This window comes from Thermochaetoides thermophila (genome assembly GCF_000221225.1).
Source record: "Thermochaetoides thermophila DSM 1495 unplaced genomic scaffold scf7180000011816, whole genome shotgun sequence".
NCBI classification, from domain to species: domain Eukaryota; kingdom Fungi; phylum Ascomycota; class Sordariomycetes; order Sordariales; family Chaetomiaceae; genus Thermochaetoides; species Thermochaetoides thermophila.
This window is the reverse complement of record NW_006383032.1, coordinates 289,773-309,827: the sequence shown is the minus strand read 5'-3', so window position 1 is coordinate 309,827 and position 20,055 is coordinate 289,773. Positions and strand designations below refer to the sequence as shown.

The following is a 20,055-nucleotide window of genomic DNA, read 5'->3' as shown; positions in this document are numbered from 1 at the left end:
TCAGAAGATTTTTCAACACCCGCTCCTCAGCGAATAGCTTCATTTTCTCTAAGGAGATCATGACTTACGCCGCGAAATTGAGTCTCTTTTTTCTCTTTCGTCGTCATCGCCGTTGATGACCGACCCGTCCGGAAATTTGGAGTTATATCGGAGGAAAGAGACGGTGTGTGCGGGGAAGATCAGTCTGGCGGCGGCAAAACCATTATTATCTGACTCCCACGACAGCCCTAAAGTCGTTTCTGGCGAGACTGTCAATCCGCAAACAATGATTGCAAGCGGACTGTCCTGGGAATGCCGAAACTCGTTTCGCGGGAGCTGGTTATCAGTAAGGTCAATGTGACAAGCCGGTTCCAATCCCATGATGGAAATGTTCCCTGCGCTGAAGTGGTCCAAGAGATGGATGGGTGTTGATGAAGCGGTGGCACAACGGAGATTTTGTTTGAAGAGAATAGACAGGAAATAACCTACTTATCACCCGACCCGAGTCCTTCGACCGGTTTCAAATATCGAAACCATTTTTTGGCAAGAATCTGGATAGATAGCTATTTGATTTCAACTTTGGCGCGGCGTGACGCGTTCCACGCCAGAAGTGGACAAGCTGAGTGTTAGGCAACAACAAAATGTACCATATACTGAGGTCATTGCGTCACCCAGCAAGGTTTTTGGCCTTCGGTTTTATTGCTACCTAGACCAAGCACGTGAAACCAAGGGACGAAGACGAGGATCAAACTTTAATAATCCTGGGATGACTTGATGAGCTGAATCTCGCTGTCACCGAAAGGCAGCTTGTGGCCCATGCACACCTTGGGGTGGGTTCATTGTCACACGGCCCAACTGGGGCCATTCTTTGCCATTTTCCTCACCACACATCCACGTACCTAGCCAACAAAGCGTTTGCCCGTCTGACCTCACACTCGCTGAGTGGTTCTAGGGTGTGTGGTTTATAAAAGCGACTTCCCCAAGGCCCCCGCCCTTTCTGACAGGTCGTCCATCAACAACTCCCGCCCAACGTGTAACATCAAACCCTAACCCTGATATGCAATTTCCCCTGCCTACCCCTCAGTCCTGACCAAAGAGTCCTCCCTCTGGCTTTTTCCCATATGAAGTCTCGTAATAGTTGCTCTCTAATCTCGATCTATTTGTGAATACTTTGTAAACTACTTGAATTGGCAGCCTTAACTACCAAATGATGTCTCTCAGCGTTCCAGCGCACTATCCGCTGACGCTTAACCCTCCCAGGGCCCGGGATTGAACAATTATCGAGAGTCTTTGTAATCTGATAAGTATTTTAACAATGATGCTTGTCATCATGGTAGTTCACACTGGTATTTTTGTTTTGCGGTGATTCAAGAGGAAGCGTAAGAGTGTTGTGAAACTACATTAGGCTCTGTGGAAACTGCCAAGGGCTCAGAGAACTTGGCCACTTACTAAACCTTTACCAGCGATGTCGCTGCAACCTTGATCTCAGAGATTCAATGCAACTCAGGCAAGAAGTATGCTTGAAAGGGGTATTTAAATGGGCGAAAAAAAAGTGGTCAAATGTGAAAGATATCAGAGAGAGTAGGCCCTGGCTATATCCTCGATGTAACATCAGTTGACTAGGTCCATGGGAGACAAAGGGAAGGAGTTCGGGCAGTTGAATGGTAGGTCCTACGGAAAAGTATGACCAGGATAGAGATCCATAACAAGTGCAGCAGTCCAACCAAAGAAACAGTCGGGTTTATCATGGCTAATAAGAAACTTTAGATAGGTATAGCTGTATATGGCTACCCCTATATGGTCATACAATCATGCAGTCAAGTTGGTATCCCTTTTATCCCCACCCCAGCCAATCCACCAGCTGACCAACACCTTCCTGCACCCTCTGAATTGGCGATGCATCTTGCCAAGAACCATTACCAGCGTTTGTGGTTTACAAACACTGGCTGTACCAGTCATTCTGATAACGGCAAGTGGAGCCAGCAGCGCATGTAGTGCAGCCAGTGTAGCTGCGACCACCACACTGACCCCACTTAGGGACAGTGCAGCCACTGTTGCCGCCGCCAGAGTTACCACCACCGTTATTACCACCGCCGTTGTTGCCGCCTGTCAACCAAGTCAGCACACTATCCAAGCATCTCTTGAACAGGACTAGAGCTTACCTCCAGGGCCGGTACCAGGCTGCGGTCCAGTAACCTGCACTTTACCAGGCAGCTCAGAGAGCCAACCATCAATGTTCTCCTTAACCTTCTGCTCCTGACGGCACTGGTTGGCCTGCTGAATGCTCTGAGTCTTGAGGACGCCCACGCAGTCGTCGCAGTTAGCGTTCATGGCGCGCTGCAGCGAATCACCTTTCCAGCCGAAGACGTAATCGCCGTGGGTGCCGTAGCCGGTGAAGTCGCCATAGGACCAGACGAAGGGTTGAGAGCCGTCCTCGGGCCACAGGGACAGGTCGTTGAACTGGCGAGTGTCCCAGATGACCTCGTAAAAAAGCTGCGGCAGGCGGACGGGGTGAGAGGCAGGGCAGGGGCCACCGGTTTCGAACATGCCAGACTCCGGGTAGGCCACGTGGGACTCGTGGTCCGGGCTGTCAAGATTCTGGAAGGTCGTTAGAAGACAAGAACTGGGTTTCAAATAGTACACAACAACTTACCTTGCCGTCCCAGCAGGTCGGGAACCGGATATTGGCCATGATGCCCTCCGCGCAAGGACGGGTAGGCATGGTAGGGGTCTCGCCAGTGCGAGTGAACATGTTGTCAAGGCAAGTGAAGGTCAGCTGGCGGTACTTGCTTGCCTCCTGAGCGGTACGATACATCGGGTTGCCGACGATCATGCGGAAGCCCGGGGCGAAGGCCTTGACATTGTTGACGGGACCAGGCATGAAGCTGGCCGTGTAGTAGACGGTCATGCCGCCGCCACGGGCACCGTCAAAGCCGATGTTGGGCCGCTGAGGGACCCGAATGTAACTGCCATTACGAGCACGGAAGAACAAAGTGGCCGTCCAGTAGTTGGAGAAGTCTTCTGAGAAGGTGCACGTCGTGCAGGTAGCTTCTTCACCAATATTGTGGCGGTTGGGGTCCATGGTCACATTGAACATGTTGCCGCCGACCACCTGGTGAAGATGAGGGGACTGGAACACGCCCGGAAAGACGAGGCTGAACTTGTGTTAGTGATCGCCTATGAAGTGTCTGTTGTCATATCTCAGGGATGCTCACGGGTCCAGGCGCTCAACAACGAGTTGAGAGCAGGAGAAGCGCAGGACGGCCTCAGCACCTGGCGAGCCTGCGAGGGCCAGAGCTGCAGCCAGAAGGCCATGGCTCTTCAACATCATTTTCGTGAGACCGTCTTCAGCTCAACTTCTTTTTTACAGAATCTACACCGTAGCTCTCTTGCTTGCTCGGCGGCGACGAGAATGCGATCTCATCTTCGTGGCGTGCTTGGGCGCCTTTAACTGTTTTATACTCGTCCAAAGTCCGACTTCCATCTTGCTTGCTGAACCCAACGGCGACATATTCTAGGTGCCAAATCCTGCCGTAGTTTGGCGCACAGTCAGGTGAGCTAGTAGCTCGAGGTTTCAATACCCTGCGCTATTGTTCTTCTCCTGAGATATCTAGAGTAGAGGCGTTAGCACTGATGGAACCCCATGTTGTAGACCAGTGGGAGATGAAGTGTGGTGGGGATAATGTTTCTTCCGGCTGAATAGTAGAGTTACAATGGGCACATTAACCGTCCTCCTGAGTCCTCTTCGAGGGGACACTGAGGAGTGTTTCTGGTTCATGTTTGGCCGTGTTGTCTTCCAAGTGGCTTGATGTTGCGGGGGATGAGACAGGGGGGAGTTTGGAAAATCCGGGGTTTACCGAATGCAATGCTCCCCTTCGGTTTCTGCCAAGGATTCCACGTGCATTCGGTGCGTTTACATGCCGAAGCCTCTCCACATTTGATTCCCCAGAAAAGTTCAGCCCAAGAAAATGGAACCATAAAAGAGCCTTCGAGTCAGGTAGTACGGCTGTGTGACGCCGGCAGCCGTTGACCCGGGTTCTCAGTCATTGAGACGCTGGCCTTCCCATTTAGGTTCGGAGACATCTTCCGGAGGGCCGGGCCCATCCCAGTTGAGCATTGACAGCCCAAAAACTCCGAACAAAGGCCGGCATAGAAAACGTGACCAAAGATGTTACAAGAGTCGTTGGGTCGTTGTTGAAGGTTTCAGGTATCATCGTGCAGTCGAGGCATTTAGGCTCTTTGTCTTGAAGTTGCATGAAGCTGTAAAGTAGATGGTTTCTGATGCCTAATTTGGAGCTAGCTTTCTTTCACAGTATCATGAACCTGTAGCCGTACGTCTAAGGTAAATATCGACGGTCTTTCACTCCTGTGTGAACCTCTATCGCTCATGGTCACATGGTCTCGGTCACAGTCCAAAGATGGGGCAGTGCATATCTGCGGGGGATTGATACTCATAAAACTTGCTGCCAGTAAACACGAAACTCAACCAGCGTTGCGTGATGGGGCCAACGAGCTACAGCAGTTGATATTGATAATGTGATAGACTATAGAGACCTGCAGGTGCTCAACTTGGCAACTCACCTAGCCCGGAATTCCTGACCCACCGCATAGCCACTAGGTTGACCAGCCTGTTCCCAGATATTGGACGTAACGGTCACTGTTAATGGTTAATGAAGATCTCATTATTGGAAATCATTGCAGTATCGGGAGTGAGCGAAGGTTCATATAAGGAGCCATCTAGCAATGTAGTCTCGGAAGCTACCTAAATCTCCGGTAGTATTATTGCCGAGATTTCATGGTCAGTGATTTCCAAGGGGCTTCTAGAAAAGAGTCCGTCAAACGGGTATGCTAAACAGCAGATCTAAGGTGTATCCTTGGTAGGAGAAGGCAGCATCGGAGTGTATACAAATCCGAGTATCCGCCGCTAGGTCTTCGTGAAGCCGCGTCCAAGGAGTCAATGGAAAAGGTCGTCAAAACATTAATTAAAAAGTGCTTCTTAGTCGCTTTACTTCCAGGCAGTTGCTCGACAGGAAGGGTTTGCTATGCCCAGCATATTCGTAAGGTTTCGATTGCAACCCATCTTCCATTTGCTGTTGAATGATTTGTGAAGGCGGGGTCGTAGGAAGCGCCAACGACGACTGTGATGGCTATGGCAATACCACGTCATCATCAGTTGCTGCTACATGTCCTAGCGCGTGGACTAATGACTGCGAAGGAAGCATTGGGGCCAAAATCTGTTGGGTAAACGGCCAAGACCCCGCTCCAGTCGTGCTATTGCTGGTGATGCCATTTCCTTGAAAGAGGATGCCCCCTTTCTTCCAGAGAATCACTGACTTTTCAACCTCTGAAAACGTGGGGCGTTGTCGACGGGATGCCATTCCGGTGAATGGCATGGTGGAGATTCGATGGATAGGCACCAGTGACTTCTTGCTGGGAAGACTCCTCAGTTAGGACACCACCGCCCTGTTCTTCACCCGAACCTAGATACGTAGGGCATGAGTGCCAGTTTCCTCACCCCATACGCCAAACCTTGAAGCAAGTGCCAGAGTACGTTTCTAGCGGCGACCAGCAAATATTCCCAAGCTCCAATATCGCAGGTGATGGCCTCATGGAGACCGAGCTCGTTGGTATCTCGTCAAGGAAGATAGTCATCCATCGGGGAAAGGGGGTCAATCGATGGAATGGCGCAGGGCCTCTTTTTCTTCCAGGAAAGCAGGATTTTCGTCTACATCCACAGCAGATTGCACATTGTACAGGCAGTGGAAAGCCATAGGGTTTCGGCTCCGAGATAGGTTCCGATACGTGGGCAGCGATGTAGAAATTGCAACCGTTGGGCGATCGCTTCGGAAGTAGAGGAACTTGGAATCCACGAGACCATTAAGGACTTTGATTACCTAAGATAGAGGGCTTCTGACTGGCGAAAGCATGAATCTCAGGTTGAACAAGCAAGCTACTATTCTGGTCAGTAATCGCGGAGTATACATTATGTCCAACACGCCTGTTCACTCTAGAATCCGGCGATGTTATCCTCCTTTGTCATATGAAAGACTCAAAGTTGGCGTCTATGCCTTTATTCTTTTGAGAAACTGGAGAATCAGTGCTAAGCATAACATTTGGAAAATTTTGATCTCTTGGATCCCAATTCTCTCTCTCTCTGGATTACATTCACGACAAGAATGGAACAGCAAGTCCTGTCAGCACCTTGTTTGCGCAACACCCGGTTGACCAACGCTCAAGAAAAAGGACGGAAAGTTCTTCCAGCAGCAATTCAGTTCCTGAATTACAGTCCTTTGGGTCATGTTGTTACATATCAGACACGAGCACTTGCCTTTGATTGAGAAGAGGCGCAAGTTGACATTGTGCAAACATCACAGAGGGATCACTGGCCCGTGTATAAATAAAGGCGTTGTTACTTGAATAGCAAGGTAAGGCGACCGAGTCACAAGGTCAGCTGCGTTCATGGCCACCAACAACTCAATGCCCTGTGCCGGAGCTTGCTGACGTCCTGAGCCCAGAACTCAAGGGCTTCAGTTTAGGCCTTGCTATGCATTCCGATGAAAGGGCTGCGTTTCGGATCAAGAGAGCAAACCGTCAGTTGTTTTCAGGCCCAGCAGCTTTCCCGAATTCATCCGGGCCGATCATCACCCTGCATTGGTTTGGCCGAGTCCGGACGAACGGTGTTCCCGTGAATCGGTGAAGATATCAAGTGCACCGGTGAAAAGCTGGCTCCCAGCTGAACAACCCTGATCGTGGCGTGGGAGGTGGCGCAAGACCCCTGAATCAACCGTTCCTGGGCTGCAGCCTGGTGGAGTCGCTCAATGGCTTGTTCTGAGCAGGATTGGCTGGGACTCAACTCGCTTCGACGCACACGTGCGAGACGAGATCAACCAAAGAAAATCGAGATCAGGGTCTCCATCAAGAACGGCTGAAGAACTTGTGGCATTTCAAGGCCAGTTTAAAATTTTTCAGAAAAACAGCTGCAGAGCGGAAGGGCTGCCTCGGCATTCCCGTGTCTGTGAGGGACGAACAGATGATCAACACATCAGGCTTTTGAGAAAAAAACCCGGGTCAAGGAATGTCGAAAAACGCAATTTGTGGGCTTGTTCACAAATCGCAGCAGCGTGGGTGAGGACGAGTCATGCCAGTGGCGCAGGGCATGGAGTGAGCAGCACTGCAGCCATGAGCGCTGTGCGCTATGAGATGAATGGCTCTGGGCAGTGACCAAAGGCAGACTGCCAGATGTTGGCGATAAGAAAGGTGATGAGTGCGATTTGCAGGATGAAAAATAGCCCGTTCAATACTAGGCTTCAAGGGTCTCACCTGGGTGAGACTGCTGGGCTGATGTTGGCGAGGCTTGCGGTGTTGTTGGCCAAAAGTGACGATGCCAAGATCCAATGTCCTTGAAAGATTTGGGGGATTGGGAGTGTGACACTGTGCCACCCCCCCCCCCCTAAAAACAAGTACCCGAGCGAGAGGAATAGTAATTTTGCGAACGCCGCACAAGCCTGCCATCTTTTTTTCTCCTTTCCTCCTCCCTGCGTCTTGGTGCCTGGGGATGAGGTTGAGACAGGCAGCTGGCGCTGTGTTTCAAAACGCTGTTGTCGCAAGCGCACTTAAGAATTATATCGTCTTGTGTTCTCCTGGGCTCTCACCTGATTCTCGACCATCGTGATGCTTGATCGGTCGTTCCACTACCCCATCAACCCCATCCCAGCGCCCACGCTCCTTTGTCCATCCAGTGACCTTCCACGTTTCTGTGTTCCATCTCGTCCCTGACTTCAACCTCCCTGTCCCTAATCGATTTCGCCCCGCGGCTCCGCAGCAACACAGTGCCTAGCCCGATCCCCACTGCTACCTGTTGCCGCTGTCATTGCCTCAGGCGATTCGGTGCAAACCTCTGTCGCTGCCTTTACTGCGCTCCCCCTTTGACGTCTCGATATCGGCCGAAATCTACTGTCGGGGTGCGCCCGAGCCTATCGCCACCGAATCGCTGCCAGCGCGGGCGCAACCGGACACGACGAGACCAGACGAACAAGACGGATCCTAGAAAACTGTGTGGGGTTGCTGACTTGGCCAGCGTTTCTGGGTGGTTTTTGGCTTTTTGCCTTGCTGCCCCTGAGGCTGTCACCGCATGGTTCCCGCGACGACGAAACGCCTCGAGCTGCCACGAATCGCGTTGAATTTTGAGTCTTAATAACTACCTAGGCGCCCTCCGGCCCTGCAGGTTTCCAGTTTTGGCTTCTGGAAGCGCAATTGGCCAACGACTATCTAGAATCCTCAGCAACCATGGATTCGAACTCCCGGAGAATTGTCCAAATGCACGACTGGGCGCCCGCGCACGAAGCTATGTATCCCGCCGTCTCTTCCTCGCTCCCGACCCATTCCCCATCCCCCAGCCATCTCGTGCCACCCGACCAAGCCCAAAATCATTCGCGACTTCGCAGTATGAGCGTGTCGTTCCCGTGGCGTCAGCGCCCGAAATCTGCATTCTTCGGCTCCGTCCACAACAATGCTTCTACGAGCTCCCATAACCTGCCTCTCGAGACTAGCAAGAGCCACGGCTTCGGCGCTTTGTTCGACCAACAACACACACTCTCTCAAAATGACCCCGCGCCGACGTCTTCGAAGCACACACATCATCGCGACAGCCATCTCGGTCTTAAGCGGACACTGCGCAGGATGTCGGCATCGCTGAAGGAGGGTGTCATGGGACTAATGCACCGGCGGACTTCTGTACCTGCTGGCACCACGTTCGACGGTGATGGACACGCCGTCAGGCCTCATCTGAATCTTCATGGCAATAGCTCAGCCCGACCAACGACCTCACAGTCGGCCTGGCACCGCCTGCGCCATGCGGCCAGCTTCCACCACCGGTACTCGAGAGTCCTGCATACGGGTTACGGCGATCGCATGTTCGAAGACGACCTCTCTACGATTGAGTCCCCGACTCTGCCTATCCCTGGTTCTGCCGAACACCCGCCCATTATCCCGAGAAAGACTGGTGCCGCTGCCAGACAAGCTGCTGCTATTGCCTGCAGCGGTATGCATGGCTACGATGTGATGAATGTGCCGCCCATGCCCCGTCCTGGTTGGCTATCGGATGATACGTTCGACGACCACGAGAGTGGCATCGGCATCGCGTTGACGAGCTCTGAAATGGAGGCTTACGTCCCCTGTGACGGAATTGACTCTGATGTAGACGTGGAAGCCAGCTTAGCGCGCGACGAAAACTCTATTGTCAAAGTCGACTTCATCTCCCAACTGCCATTGGAGCTGTCTATCCAGATTCTGGCACTTCTAGATGCCCAAACCTTAATTACGGCCAGCAGAGTCTGCCACCGCTGGCACTATGTTATCCAGAACCAGCACATCTGGCGTGAGTCGTTCCTTCGCGAGAAGACACAGACCTATGCCACGAGCGGGCCCGTCAAGCCTGGCGCTGGCCTCGGCGTCCCGCCGATTCAGCCTAGCAACAACTGGAAGGAAATTTACAGGGTCAAGACCGAGCTCGACAAGAGGTGGAAGGAGGGCAAGGCCCGGCCGGTTTATCTCAACGGCCATACCGATAGCATCTATTGCTTGCAGTTCGACGAGTATGTTTTATCCTCTCTTACGCCGCTACTCCTACGGTGTTCTGACCTTGTCTTCACAGGGAGAAAATCGTTACAGGCTCTCGCGACCGCACCATCCGCGTCTGGGACCTGCATACCTTCGCCTGCAAGCTCATCATCGGCCCGCCCGAAATTGTCAACGACTGCTCCTATAACCTGCTCTACGACGAGCACGGCCAACCCGTCCACTATGCCACGGTCCATGATCCTGACAGCCCTCGCGGCCCCATCCAAGCCTACCATTCGATCCCTGCGCTTTACTCTCCCCCGATGCACCACAATGCTTCTATCCTCTGCCTGCAGTACGACGATCGCATCTTGGTGACCGGCTCCTCCGACGCAACATGCATCGTCTGGACCGTTTCCGGCACCGGCTCAAACGCAGGATACCGCCCTCTACGTCGCCTGCGTCACCACACGGCCGCCGTCCTCGACCTGGTTTTCGACGAGCAGCACATCGTGACCTGCTCCAAGGACATCTCCATTTGCGTCTGGGACCGGGCAACGGGCGCCCTCCTTCGACAACTGCGCGGCCACTCAGGCCCTGTTAACGCAGTGCAGATGCGTGGCAACACCATTGTCTCGTGCAGCGGCGACTTCCGTGTCAAGCTGTGGAACGTCGACACGGGCAAGAACATCCGCGAGTTCCTGGGCCACACGAAGGGACTGGCGTGCTCACAGTTCTCGGAGGATGGCCGGTACATTGCCAGCGCAGGCAACGATCGCGTGATTCGCATATGGGACGCTAATACTGGGGAGTGTGTGCGCGAAATGAAGGCGCATGAGAACCTCGTGCGTAGCCTACATGTTGACTCTATCAGTGGGCGGCTGGTCAGCGCGAGTTATGATTCGGATATTAAGGTGTGGGATATGGAGACGGGCCAGCCGTTGTTGGATTTCCCGAAGTGGCATTCTAGCTGGGTGTTGAGCGCGAAGAGTGACTATCGGAGAATTGTTAGCTCCGGGCAGGATCCCAAGATTCTAATCCTCGACTTTGGTGCCGGTATCAAGGGCATCGAGATGCTTGAGAGCTGTCGCCGCTCGCCTAATCTGCATGAGCAGCCCGGGTACATCTGATGATAGGTATTACTTCTTTTTTTTGCGGAATTACGCTCTTTTTTTGGGCGCCGAATCATATAAGACTTCAACGATAATCTTTAATTTATGTGAGAGGAAGGGAAATTGGGAAAAAGGATACTGAGAGAGGGGGGGGGGCGCGGGCAGACATGGCTCTGCACTCGCTGGCCGACTGGCAGCCGTGTCTGGATTTGGTCTTGTTTATTCTTGCATGTGTCCTTGCATCTTACTGCATCGAAAGCGGACATTTTCCCTTATATATCTGTTTAAGGTAATCTTGTTCTTTGTATGTTGTCTAAATTTTTACCTTGGGCGTCTAGAGCAAAATCTGTTTGCATGCATCTGTATGGGGTTCTGGAGTTGGACAGAGAGGATGGTGGGCGGGAAGAAAGAGACGGTTCGGTTCCCACAATGTTAGAACAGAGCTGGTAACCCATGGCTGGTAGGGAAGGAAAGGAAATGCGGATGTCGGGAATAAGATGATGGGTAGATAGATGTCTTTCTTGTCTGAGATATTGTAGCATCCTAATTCGTATTGCGTTCTGTGAAAAGAGGCACAACATTCTGGCCCAGGGAACTGTCCTTTGAGTTTTGTGCTCCCTCTGTCGTGCTCCGACTCAGCTCTGTTGGTCTCCACGGGTGGATGGATGTTGACGTGCCGAGTCCATGTCCCGTGCGGCCAGAAAAGGGGTTGACCCCACGTTGTGTGCCCATCCCGCGTCGATCTTACTTCGGCCTTGATGCCGGTCATGAGCCATAGCAGGAGATAATGTTATGCAAGTGATATGGTTCCCTCGTGAAACGATGTTCACCTACACGGTTCAAGTAGGGCAAGAGACAGATGTGATTGTGTATCTTAATTGTGGTTGGGTACCATGACGCGTATGGATCTCTGTTCTCCAGCTTTGTGAACATTGCGGCCGGATGGATTCTCGGCATGGACATCCACATAAGTGTTGTTCTTCGAGGTTATTTTGAGGGTAATCTGTCTCCATTTATATATGCATTGGCGGGTTGGGGTTCCATGACGCGAAAGAGTTAATATCATCCTGTTCGCCGAACAGCTTACCCTGCAGACAATTCAATCTTGGGAAGACGATATTGAGCCTCATTTTGGCGGCTGATTTACCTGAAACAATGCTGTCCTTGGAACGTTGACGTAAATGTCAGCAGATATAATGTTTTGCTTATCTCCATGGCCGATCTCAAACTAATGGAGGATGCTCCATTCTTGCGGACAAAGGCTCGGAGTCTAGATAACCTCAATGGGGAGACCATTGGTAAGCAATCAAAGAATCAGAGTCCGAAACCACCACGTGTGCTCTCTATGGAAACTGTCGTGGACGCAACATCCAGCCTTTGTGCTTCTCGAATTGGAGATGGATGATATGGTCCGTGAGACGTGGTGTTGTCTGAACCCTGCATTGGCGCCGCACAGAGTACATAGCGTCCGCAATGCGGCTGCAATTGAGGAGGGGTCCGTGGGGGTGTTCCCGAGTTTCCCATCTGCGCGTGTCCACCGCGTATCCATGATGTCGGTCCACCATGCATCCGTAGCGTCGTCGAGACATCCATCGGGTGCCAACTTCAACCACGCATCACCAAAACAGAAACACTGCCAAACATTCGGCGGTGACAGTCGCACAGCGCATACGAAAACAGTACGAGATGTCAAGGACTCCAGGCAATGTTTCCATGATGAGTGGCAGTGACAGCAGAACAGAAAAAGACCCCTGGTCTTGGGTATCCACACAGCCGTTTCGAAACGCTGCTTTTGCGACGACTCGCGGCCCGCCATGCACGGTCTTGGCAAGGCTTGGCAATGGCAGCAAGATGGTCCCTGCCTTTCGATCTGCCAAGCCCAGCGCCATCAGGCGGGTTGGCGATCCCACTGTTTGGTTTTGGGCGCTTTCCCATCACCGGAATGGAACAATGACGTGGTCTCCGCGCTTCAGAGTCTCTGGAATGACGATCTCCCAAGTGCTAATTTGCTGGCAACCATGATAGCATTCCATGAGATGATAGAATATGCGCTGGAAAATGCTGATCGAGAGATCAAATTCTTGGATGAGAGAAAATATTGGTGAAAAAGAGAAAAACGATAGATTCCTTGTTCCTTAACCGTGCAGAGTCAGTGGCATAACAAACTGTCCTGGCACTGGATTGCCGGTTCGAACTGCCAGCAATTGGCCAGCAAGATCCCGACAGCAAAGAGATCATTCGAACCATCTGAACCTGTTCTCTCCTCCCGTTGCCCGGCCCTCTTTCCCCTTTTAAAAGTTTAGCCTGTCTCGAGCTGCGGAACACGCTATCGAGTGAGGGAAGGACTGGTGAGCGTAAAGCCTGTTTTTTTCGCGCTGCTTGCTTGCCGGCCAAGCAAGACATGACGTTTGTTGTGCATGTCAATGGTGAACTGAACTGACGGTGATGCAATCCATGCTAACCGAGACGCCGGAGCCAAGATCACAGAGAGCAGTGCGTCCCCCTGGATGCAACTCTACATGCCGTGTGAACGGCACGCCCCCCACCCCTCCCCTGTCCTGCCCCTGTCTGAGGGAAATACAGGGCTGCACGAGAACGAGAACAGCAGCAGCAGCGACCCTTGTCGTGACATGTCAGGTCGCTATGCGACGTCCACCAAATCGTTGCGAGCTGGCTTTCTGAACGCGGAGTGGATGGTTCGCATGGGAGGGGAGGGCGGCTAAGGAGTGGACGGGATACGGGGTTGGCACAAAAAAAAACAAGATACACGGAGGATAATCTTGGGTGTGGCACCCTGGACGCCGATCACGAAACACCCTTATAAGAACTGTCGACTTCTCTCCCACGTAACTCTGGACGAAGATTTTCTTCTATATTGACCGTTGTCGGTCTTCATTGCTGCCGCCATATCCGTTTTGCTCGTCACTGGCGGTTCTGTCACTCGTTTGCTGCATCGTGCGTTTACGTTCTTTTTGTTGTTGCCTCATATTGGAGTCATTAAGAAACCACAACACAAAGACAACGTAAGTTCAAAGTTGCTCTACACTTTTTGTCCTATGTCATTGCCACATGTGAGCCTGGGTGACCTATAAAAGCCTCGAGTGAGGTGGCTTGTGCCCTCCAACAAAGCGTCGACCCCCCACGACCCCTATTGTTGACGTCTCACTTTATCGCCTGTCCTATTGTTTGGCTTGGCAACCCGCCAATACAGGCATCGACAGCAATAGCAATAGTTCAGATGATATCTGTCCCATATTCACTAAAGTAAACAACAATGGAAGGATCGCGAAGGTGTTTCACCTCCATAGCAACTGGCATGCCATCATCACCTTCTTAGGTGCTGCATTTTTTTTCCCCCTTACCACTCTTTTCCTTTCCTCTTCTATTTTCATCAATGATTCAAATCGCAGCAATATTTGGCTGGCCAAACGCACTCACTAACAACATACAGTCATCGACACTTTTTCCCCATATACATCACGGAATAGCTGGTCTACACCATGATGGGCTTCAATAAACTTACCACAATATGCCTTTTGGCATTGAACTTCCTGTCCCCCATGGCCCTTGCGGCTCCAGCTCGGCGGCAGGCTCCGTCGGGCTGGTGGCTAGCCAACATCGCACGGCAAGGCAGGCCTGCCTTTAACCCAGACCCCAACTACAAGATCTTCCGCAATGTCAAGGATTACGGCGCCGTCGGCGACGGCGTGACCGACGACACGGCCGCCATCAACGCAGCCATCAGCGACGGCAACCGCTGCGGACAGGGCTGCTCCTCGCAGACCACGACCCCGGCGCTCGTGTACTTCCCTCCCGGCACATACCTTGTCAGCAAGCCTATCATCTCCTACTACTACACGCAACTTGTTGGCGATGCGATCAGTCCCCCGACGCTCAAGGCGGCCGCCAACTTTGAGGGCATGGCGGTCATCGACGCTGACCCGTACGACGAGAATGGTAACAACTGGTGGACCAACCAGAACAACTTCTTCCGGCAGGTTCGCAACTTCGTCATTGACTTGACTGCGATGCCGTTCGAGGTCGGCTCAGGTATCCACTGGCAGGTGGCTCAGGCGACAAGTCTCCAGAACATCGTTTTCAACATGCGCACCGACGGCGGCGATGACAACCGCCAGCAGGGCATTTTCATGGACAACGGCTCCGGTGGTCTGATGGTCGATCTTGTCTTCAACGGCGGTCGCTACGGCGCTTTCTTCGGCAACCAGCAGTTCACGACCCGCAACCTGACTTTCAACAACTGCAAGACTGCCATCTTCATGAACTGGAACTGGGCCTGGACCTTCCAGGATGTCAAGATCAACAACTGTGAGGTCGGTATCGATATGTCGAACGGCGGCCCTGATGGCCAGACTGTTGGTTCTGTTCTGCTTCTCGACAGCCACATCACCAACACCGGCATCGGCATCAAGACCGCCTATGACCCGGCTCAGCCCCACACCAACGGCACTCTGATCCTGGATAACGTAGAGATGACCGGCACTCCCATCGCTGTCCAGAACGACGCTACCGGCACTACGATTGTCGACGGCAACCAAAAGATCGCGTTCTTCGCTCAGGGTCGCACATATGGCGGGTCCATCGGCGGCACAAGCGGCAAGGCCGTTCAGACGACTGAGCAAGCTATCGTCAAGCCTAACGTCCTTCTCGACCCCGCGACGGGCAAGGTGTTCACTCGCAGCCGGCCGCAGTACGAGGATGTTCCAGTCAGCAGCTTCGTCAGCGTCAAGGCCAACGGTGCCAAGGGCGACGGCGTGACCGACGATACCGACGCGATCCAGGCCATCTTCGACAGCGTCACTCCCGAGCAGATTGTGTACTTCGACCATGGCGCCTACATAATCACTAAGACTGTCCGCGTCCCGCCTAACATCCGCATCACTGGTGAGGCTCTTCCTCTCATCCTGGCTGGCGGCGATAGCTTTTTCAAGGACCAGGCCAATCCGAAGCCTGTTTTCCAGGTCGGTCAGCCGGGTGAGAGGGGCCGCGTTGAGATGTCCGACCTTATCTTCGGCACTGCTGGTCCTCAGCCTGGTGCGATCATGATGGAGTGGAACGTTGCTGGCATGGAGCCCGGTGCCGCTGGTCTCTGGGATGTTCATACTCGTATCGGCGGCTACGCCGGAACCCAACTTGAGCTAGAGCAGTGCGCGAAGAACCCCAACATCACGAACCCGATCAAGCCCGAGTGTTTTGGCTCGTTCCTGATGCTGCACGTCACTCCAGGCGGCAGCGCCTATCTCGAGAACACCTGGTACTGGGTTGCTGACCACGCTCTTGAGCCCGAGGCTCGCGATCAGCAGATTGATGTCTTCAACGGCCGCGGTGTGCTCATCGAAGGTGATGGTCCCGTCTGGGGTTGGGGCACCTCCTCCGAGCACTCAGTCCTGCACAACTATCAGTTCAATAATGCACGGAACGTCTTCCTCGCCCTGATCCAGACCGAGACGCCCTACTTCCAGGGCAACCCCGACGCGACTCAGCCGTTCACAGTCAACCCGAACTTTGCCGACCCCGACTTCGCTACTTCGTGCACCAACTCCCCCAACCCAGAGCAGTGCAAGCGGGCCTGGGGCGTGCGCGCCATCAACTCGACCGACGTGTTTATCTACGGCGCGGGGCTCTACTCTTTCTTCGATAACTACGATCAGGAGTGCCTCAAGACGCAGTCATGCCAGACCAACATGGTATCGCTCGAGGGCAACAGCCAGGTGCACCTCTTTGGTCTGAGCACCAAGGCCTCGGTGAACATGCTGACGGTTGATGGCAACGCTGTTGCTCTGGATGCGGATAACAGGAATAACTTCTGCGCGACGGTGGCGTGGTTCCAGTCGACTGCTTAGAGGGTGGGTGGCTGGCCGGTGCGTCCATACTGAAATGGAGGATGAGGATGGTGCAATGGCGACCAAGGGATATCTCTGAGTTTCCTTGCTAGATACCCAGGCATTACCATGATTTCTTTGCTTTTCTTCATGCAATATCTTTATTTCACCGAGGAGCACTACCTAGCTGAGATACCAGTGCAGTTTGCCTGTTCATTGCTTGGAGTTTGGGAATGATTTGGTGCATTCGACATTACATGCATATGTTGGGCATAGAGAGCATGGAGGATAGAAAGGAAAATAAATTCCTCTCATCTGTGTTGTACATTTGATCCCTCCAGGACTTCATATCATTGGCGTGATGGCTGTCGATCGTGATGTTCACGTGAGATCTTGACCCTCGGAATCTTTGAATGGCCCACCGAGGAAGAAGCACAGGAACAAGAGACCACAGTGTGTATAGGTAACTCCGCTGTCCCCTCCATCTCGGCTCGGCGACGACCAAGCCGATGCCAAGAATGCCAAGACTGCAGCAACAACGTCATTCCCAGTGCCTGCCAAGACCGCGATCAACATTGGGGCTTCCTCATTCTTTTTTCAGCTGCAACCGTCTTGTGACTGACCCTCGTCGTCGTCCAAGACGCCGTCGCAGTCAACGATCTCTCAGGCGCTGGAGTTTGCTCTTTTCTTCTGCGAGATCGCTCATTTCGTTCTGGGTATTGCTTGCCTCTTCCATGACGTAGCGCATGCGACCAGGCAGCATACCTATTTTCTCAGTCGCTTCTCGATCATCTGATTTCCCCTGAACACTCAGCAACAACGCTCATATGGTCGGTAACGCATCACCAACTGTCCGTCGTAGACCTACCTCCCAAGGCGCCGATATTCTAGATTTTCCTTCCTCCATAAACAGTTCCTCGTCTTCATCACCGGCACCCACAGCAATGTCCTCCCGCCCAGTGCGCAGTCCTCCCCACCTCCCAACCCGCATCGAGCTCCTCGTCCTAGGGCTCTACCCAGCTCTCCTGCTGTTCGGCGCCCTATTCTCCTTCGTGTCTCCCGAGACTCGCGCCTCGCCCTACGACCCCGTGCGACAGTCTCACTACCCGCCCGAAAAAGCGCCGTCCTATTTCGCGCGCAAGGATAATATCTTAAACGTGTTTTTCGTCAAGCGCGGCTGGGCATGGATTACCATCGCGTTCTTCGTCTTCTGGGCGACTCACCCAGCTGTTACAAGAAAGGATTGGGGGAGTAGGATCAAGGCTGTGATGAGATGGGCTTCTGTTACGACTTGGTGGATCTTCGTGACGCAGTGGTTCTTTGGTCCGGGTCTTGTGGATAGGGGGTTTATGTTGACGGGAGGTAGATGTGAACGCGAGATTGGGGAGCTTATCGCTGAGGTGTTTAGTGCTTCTGCGTGCAAGGCTTCGGGGGGCAAGTGGAAGGGTGGGCATGATATTAGCGGGCACGTTTTCTTGCTCGTGTTGGGGAGCTATTTCTTAATCCAGGAAGTTGGATGGGTTGTTGTGCGGTCGACGAAGGCTGTTGAGGATGAGAGGTGTGTTCTGATGGACGATGGCGCCATCAAGAGTGCTGCGGTCGAAGCACCGCCTGATAAGAGGGAGGATGTGCAGGTTTTGACCAACGTTTTTGAAGCTCTGGCTTTTGGCGGCAAGTTCGCTGCCGTTGTGATTGGACTTTCTGTATGGATGCTCTTGATGACGGCCATATACTTCCACACTTGGTTTGAGAAGGTGAGTTCCCTCTTAACCCCTTTCCTTTCTCCAGTTTAACTCTCTTGGCTAATATTGACAGCTCACTGGCCTCCTTACTGCGCTGGCCGGTTTGTACTTTACGTATATCCTTCCACGTTACGTTCCCGCTCTCCGTTGGGTAATAGGACTACCTGGATTTTAACTTGTACCAGAACATAACTGAGCCCAACAATACACATTGACCAGGATAGACTTAATACAGCACCTTCTTTAATTCTTCTTGTCGGTATTGGACTTTACGATCTCTGTCAGCTTTCAGTCTTCAACTTCTGTCTTGTCTTTGCTTGGCTTGGCTGAGAAAGAGCCCAGAGGCCACATAATTTGCAAAGTCATAGTGATTTTGCTCAAAACACGAACACATTCCTTGATGTTCTTGCTCCTCGAGTCCCATTTCCCCTGTCCTTTCACCCAATTCCCGCTCCCACTGTTCTTCGTTGCTCTCTACCCTAACCCTCAGGATCGATAATCCAGGAACAGCGCACAGACCACTACCTATGACCTCATCGTCCCACTTTCTTGTCCCTCCACAGAATCACAGGCTCCCGTCAGCAGCAGATCGAGTTCCCAGGGTCCATCAGGGTCCAAAAGTCCGCGCACATTCCGTGACAATATGACGGCACTGCCTGACAGTATGTCGTCCGTCAAGGTCCCTGCCAACCTGCCTGAGCTGGTCAAGGCTGCCTTTGACCGGGCAGTTGCCAGCGGCGATGTCAACTTTTTCGCGACTCAGGTAACCTTGATCAATGTCAACTCCATTCCTGTATGTCACGGCCCATAGATGTGTGTTTGCGTTTAATACGATGACTTTAACTTTGTTGATCAACTACTAGTTCCAACTCCGTTTCTCTCCAGCCCTAGCCAAGAAACCAAACGCCCCGCAGCCCGCCCCTGCTCCTGTTCCTCCTACTCCTTCGACTGTCTCGACCGCGACACCGACCGATGCAGCCCAGAAACCTCTGTTCAACCCTTTCGCGCCGCCAATCCCTCCACCTATGCTAGTCACCCACCTTGAGCCGAGCCACAATCTCATTCTCAACAAGTTCGCAATCATTCCCGAGCACTTCATCCTCGCAACACATGCTTTCAAGGAACAGACACATCTTCTGGAGGCGGCAGACCTGGAGGTTGCCTACCAATGCATCGAGGTGTACCATAGTTACCACAACTCTAAAAACGACAAAGGAGGAGAGCTCTTCGTCTTTTTCAATTCCGGCCCTCACTCGGGAGCAAGCCAGCCCCACCGGCATCTACAACTCTTGCGAGTAAACCGTATGAAGGAGGGTCTTAGTAGCAATGATGCCAACATATGGACCGTGCTGGCTGGGGAACTCTGCCGGGACGAGGTTCGGTCTAGGCTGCCGTTCCGCGTGTTCGCTGAGCAGATCCGCAACGGCGACGGCATAGTCAAGCCCCTTCATGACGTTTATCTCCGTCTCTACCGAAAAGCTTGTGAGGCTGTGCTGGGCACCGCAAACACCGCAGCCACAGGAGTAGGTCAAGTCAGTGGCGAAGCTAGCATCAGCTACAACCTCGGGATGACAAGGGACGTGATGGTGGTTGTGCCACGCATTGCTGAGGGCCAGGCTGTCGTGGCCGATGTGGATGGGCAACGGCAGGAGGTTGGTCGCTTGGCACTTAATGGCACTGTACTGGCTGGTACTGCGCTGGTCAAGACGCAGGCTGAGTGGGACGCCTTGAGGGCAGAGCCACAGCAAATTCTGGAAGTGTTGGGCAGGATAGGGGTTCCGAATATCCAGGCGCCGGCGTTACTATGACAAAAGCATCATTCAT

The 20,055-nt window shown here is 52.9% G+C and overlaps 4 protein-coding genes across 4 annotated transcripts; 3 read left to right on the top strand and 1 right to left on the bottom strand.

Annotated features, from left to right (window-relative positions):
* Positions 1–1,912: 1,912 nt before the first annotated feature.
* CTHT_0021880 (uncharacterized protein) lies at positions 1,913–3,310 on the bottom strand (the record flags this gene model as incomplete). Its single annotated transcript, XM_006692594.1, has 4 exons — positions 1,913–2,085; positions 2,142–2,577; positions 2,633–3,134; positions 3,195–3,310. 4 exons carry the CDS (start codon positions 3,308–3,310, stop codon positions 1,913–1,915), a joined length of 1,227 nt encoding a protein of 408 aa, XP_006692657.1.
* Positions 3,311–8,265: 4,955 nt separating this feature from the next.
* Positions 8,266–10,667, top strand: CTHT_0021870 (uncharacterized protein; the record flags this gene model as incomplete). Its single annotated transcript, XM_006692593.1, has 2 exons — positions 8,266–9,572; positions 9,632–10,667. 2 exons carry the CDS (start codon positions 8,266–8,268, stop codon positions 10,665–10,667), a joined length of 2,343 nt encoding a protein of 780 aa, XP_006692656.1.
* Positions 10,668–14,149: 3,482 nt separating this feature from the next.
* CTHT_0021860 (exo-beta-1,3-glucanase-like protein) lies at positions 14,150–16,510 on the top strand (the record flags this gene model as incomplete). The annotated part of the gene is made up of 1 exon (XM_006692592.1): positions 14,150–16,510. The coding sequence occupies one exon, from the start codon at positions 14,150–14,152 to the stop codon at positions 16,508–16,510; it is 2,361 nt and encodes a 786-aa protein (XP_006692655.1).
* Positions 16,511–17,433: 923 nt separating this feature from the next.
* On the top strand, positions 17,434–20,039 carry CTHT_0021850 (uncharacterized protein; the record flags this gene model as incomplete). The annotated part of the gene is made up of 4 exons (XM_006692591.1): positions 17,434–18,243; positions 18,305–18,332; positions 18,795–19,024; positions 19,095–20,039. The coding sequence occupies 4 exons, from the start codon at positions 17,434–17,436 to the stop codon at positions 20,037–20,039; spliced, it is 2,013 nt and encodes a 670-aa protein (XP_006692654.1).
* Between the last annotated feature and the right edge of the window lie 16 nt (positions 20,040–20,055).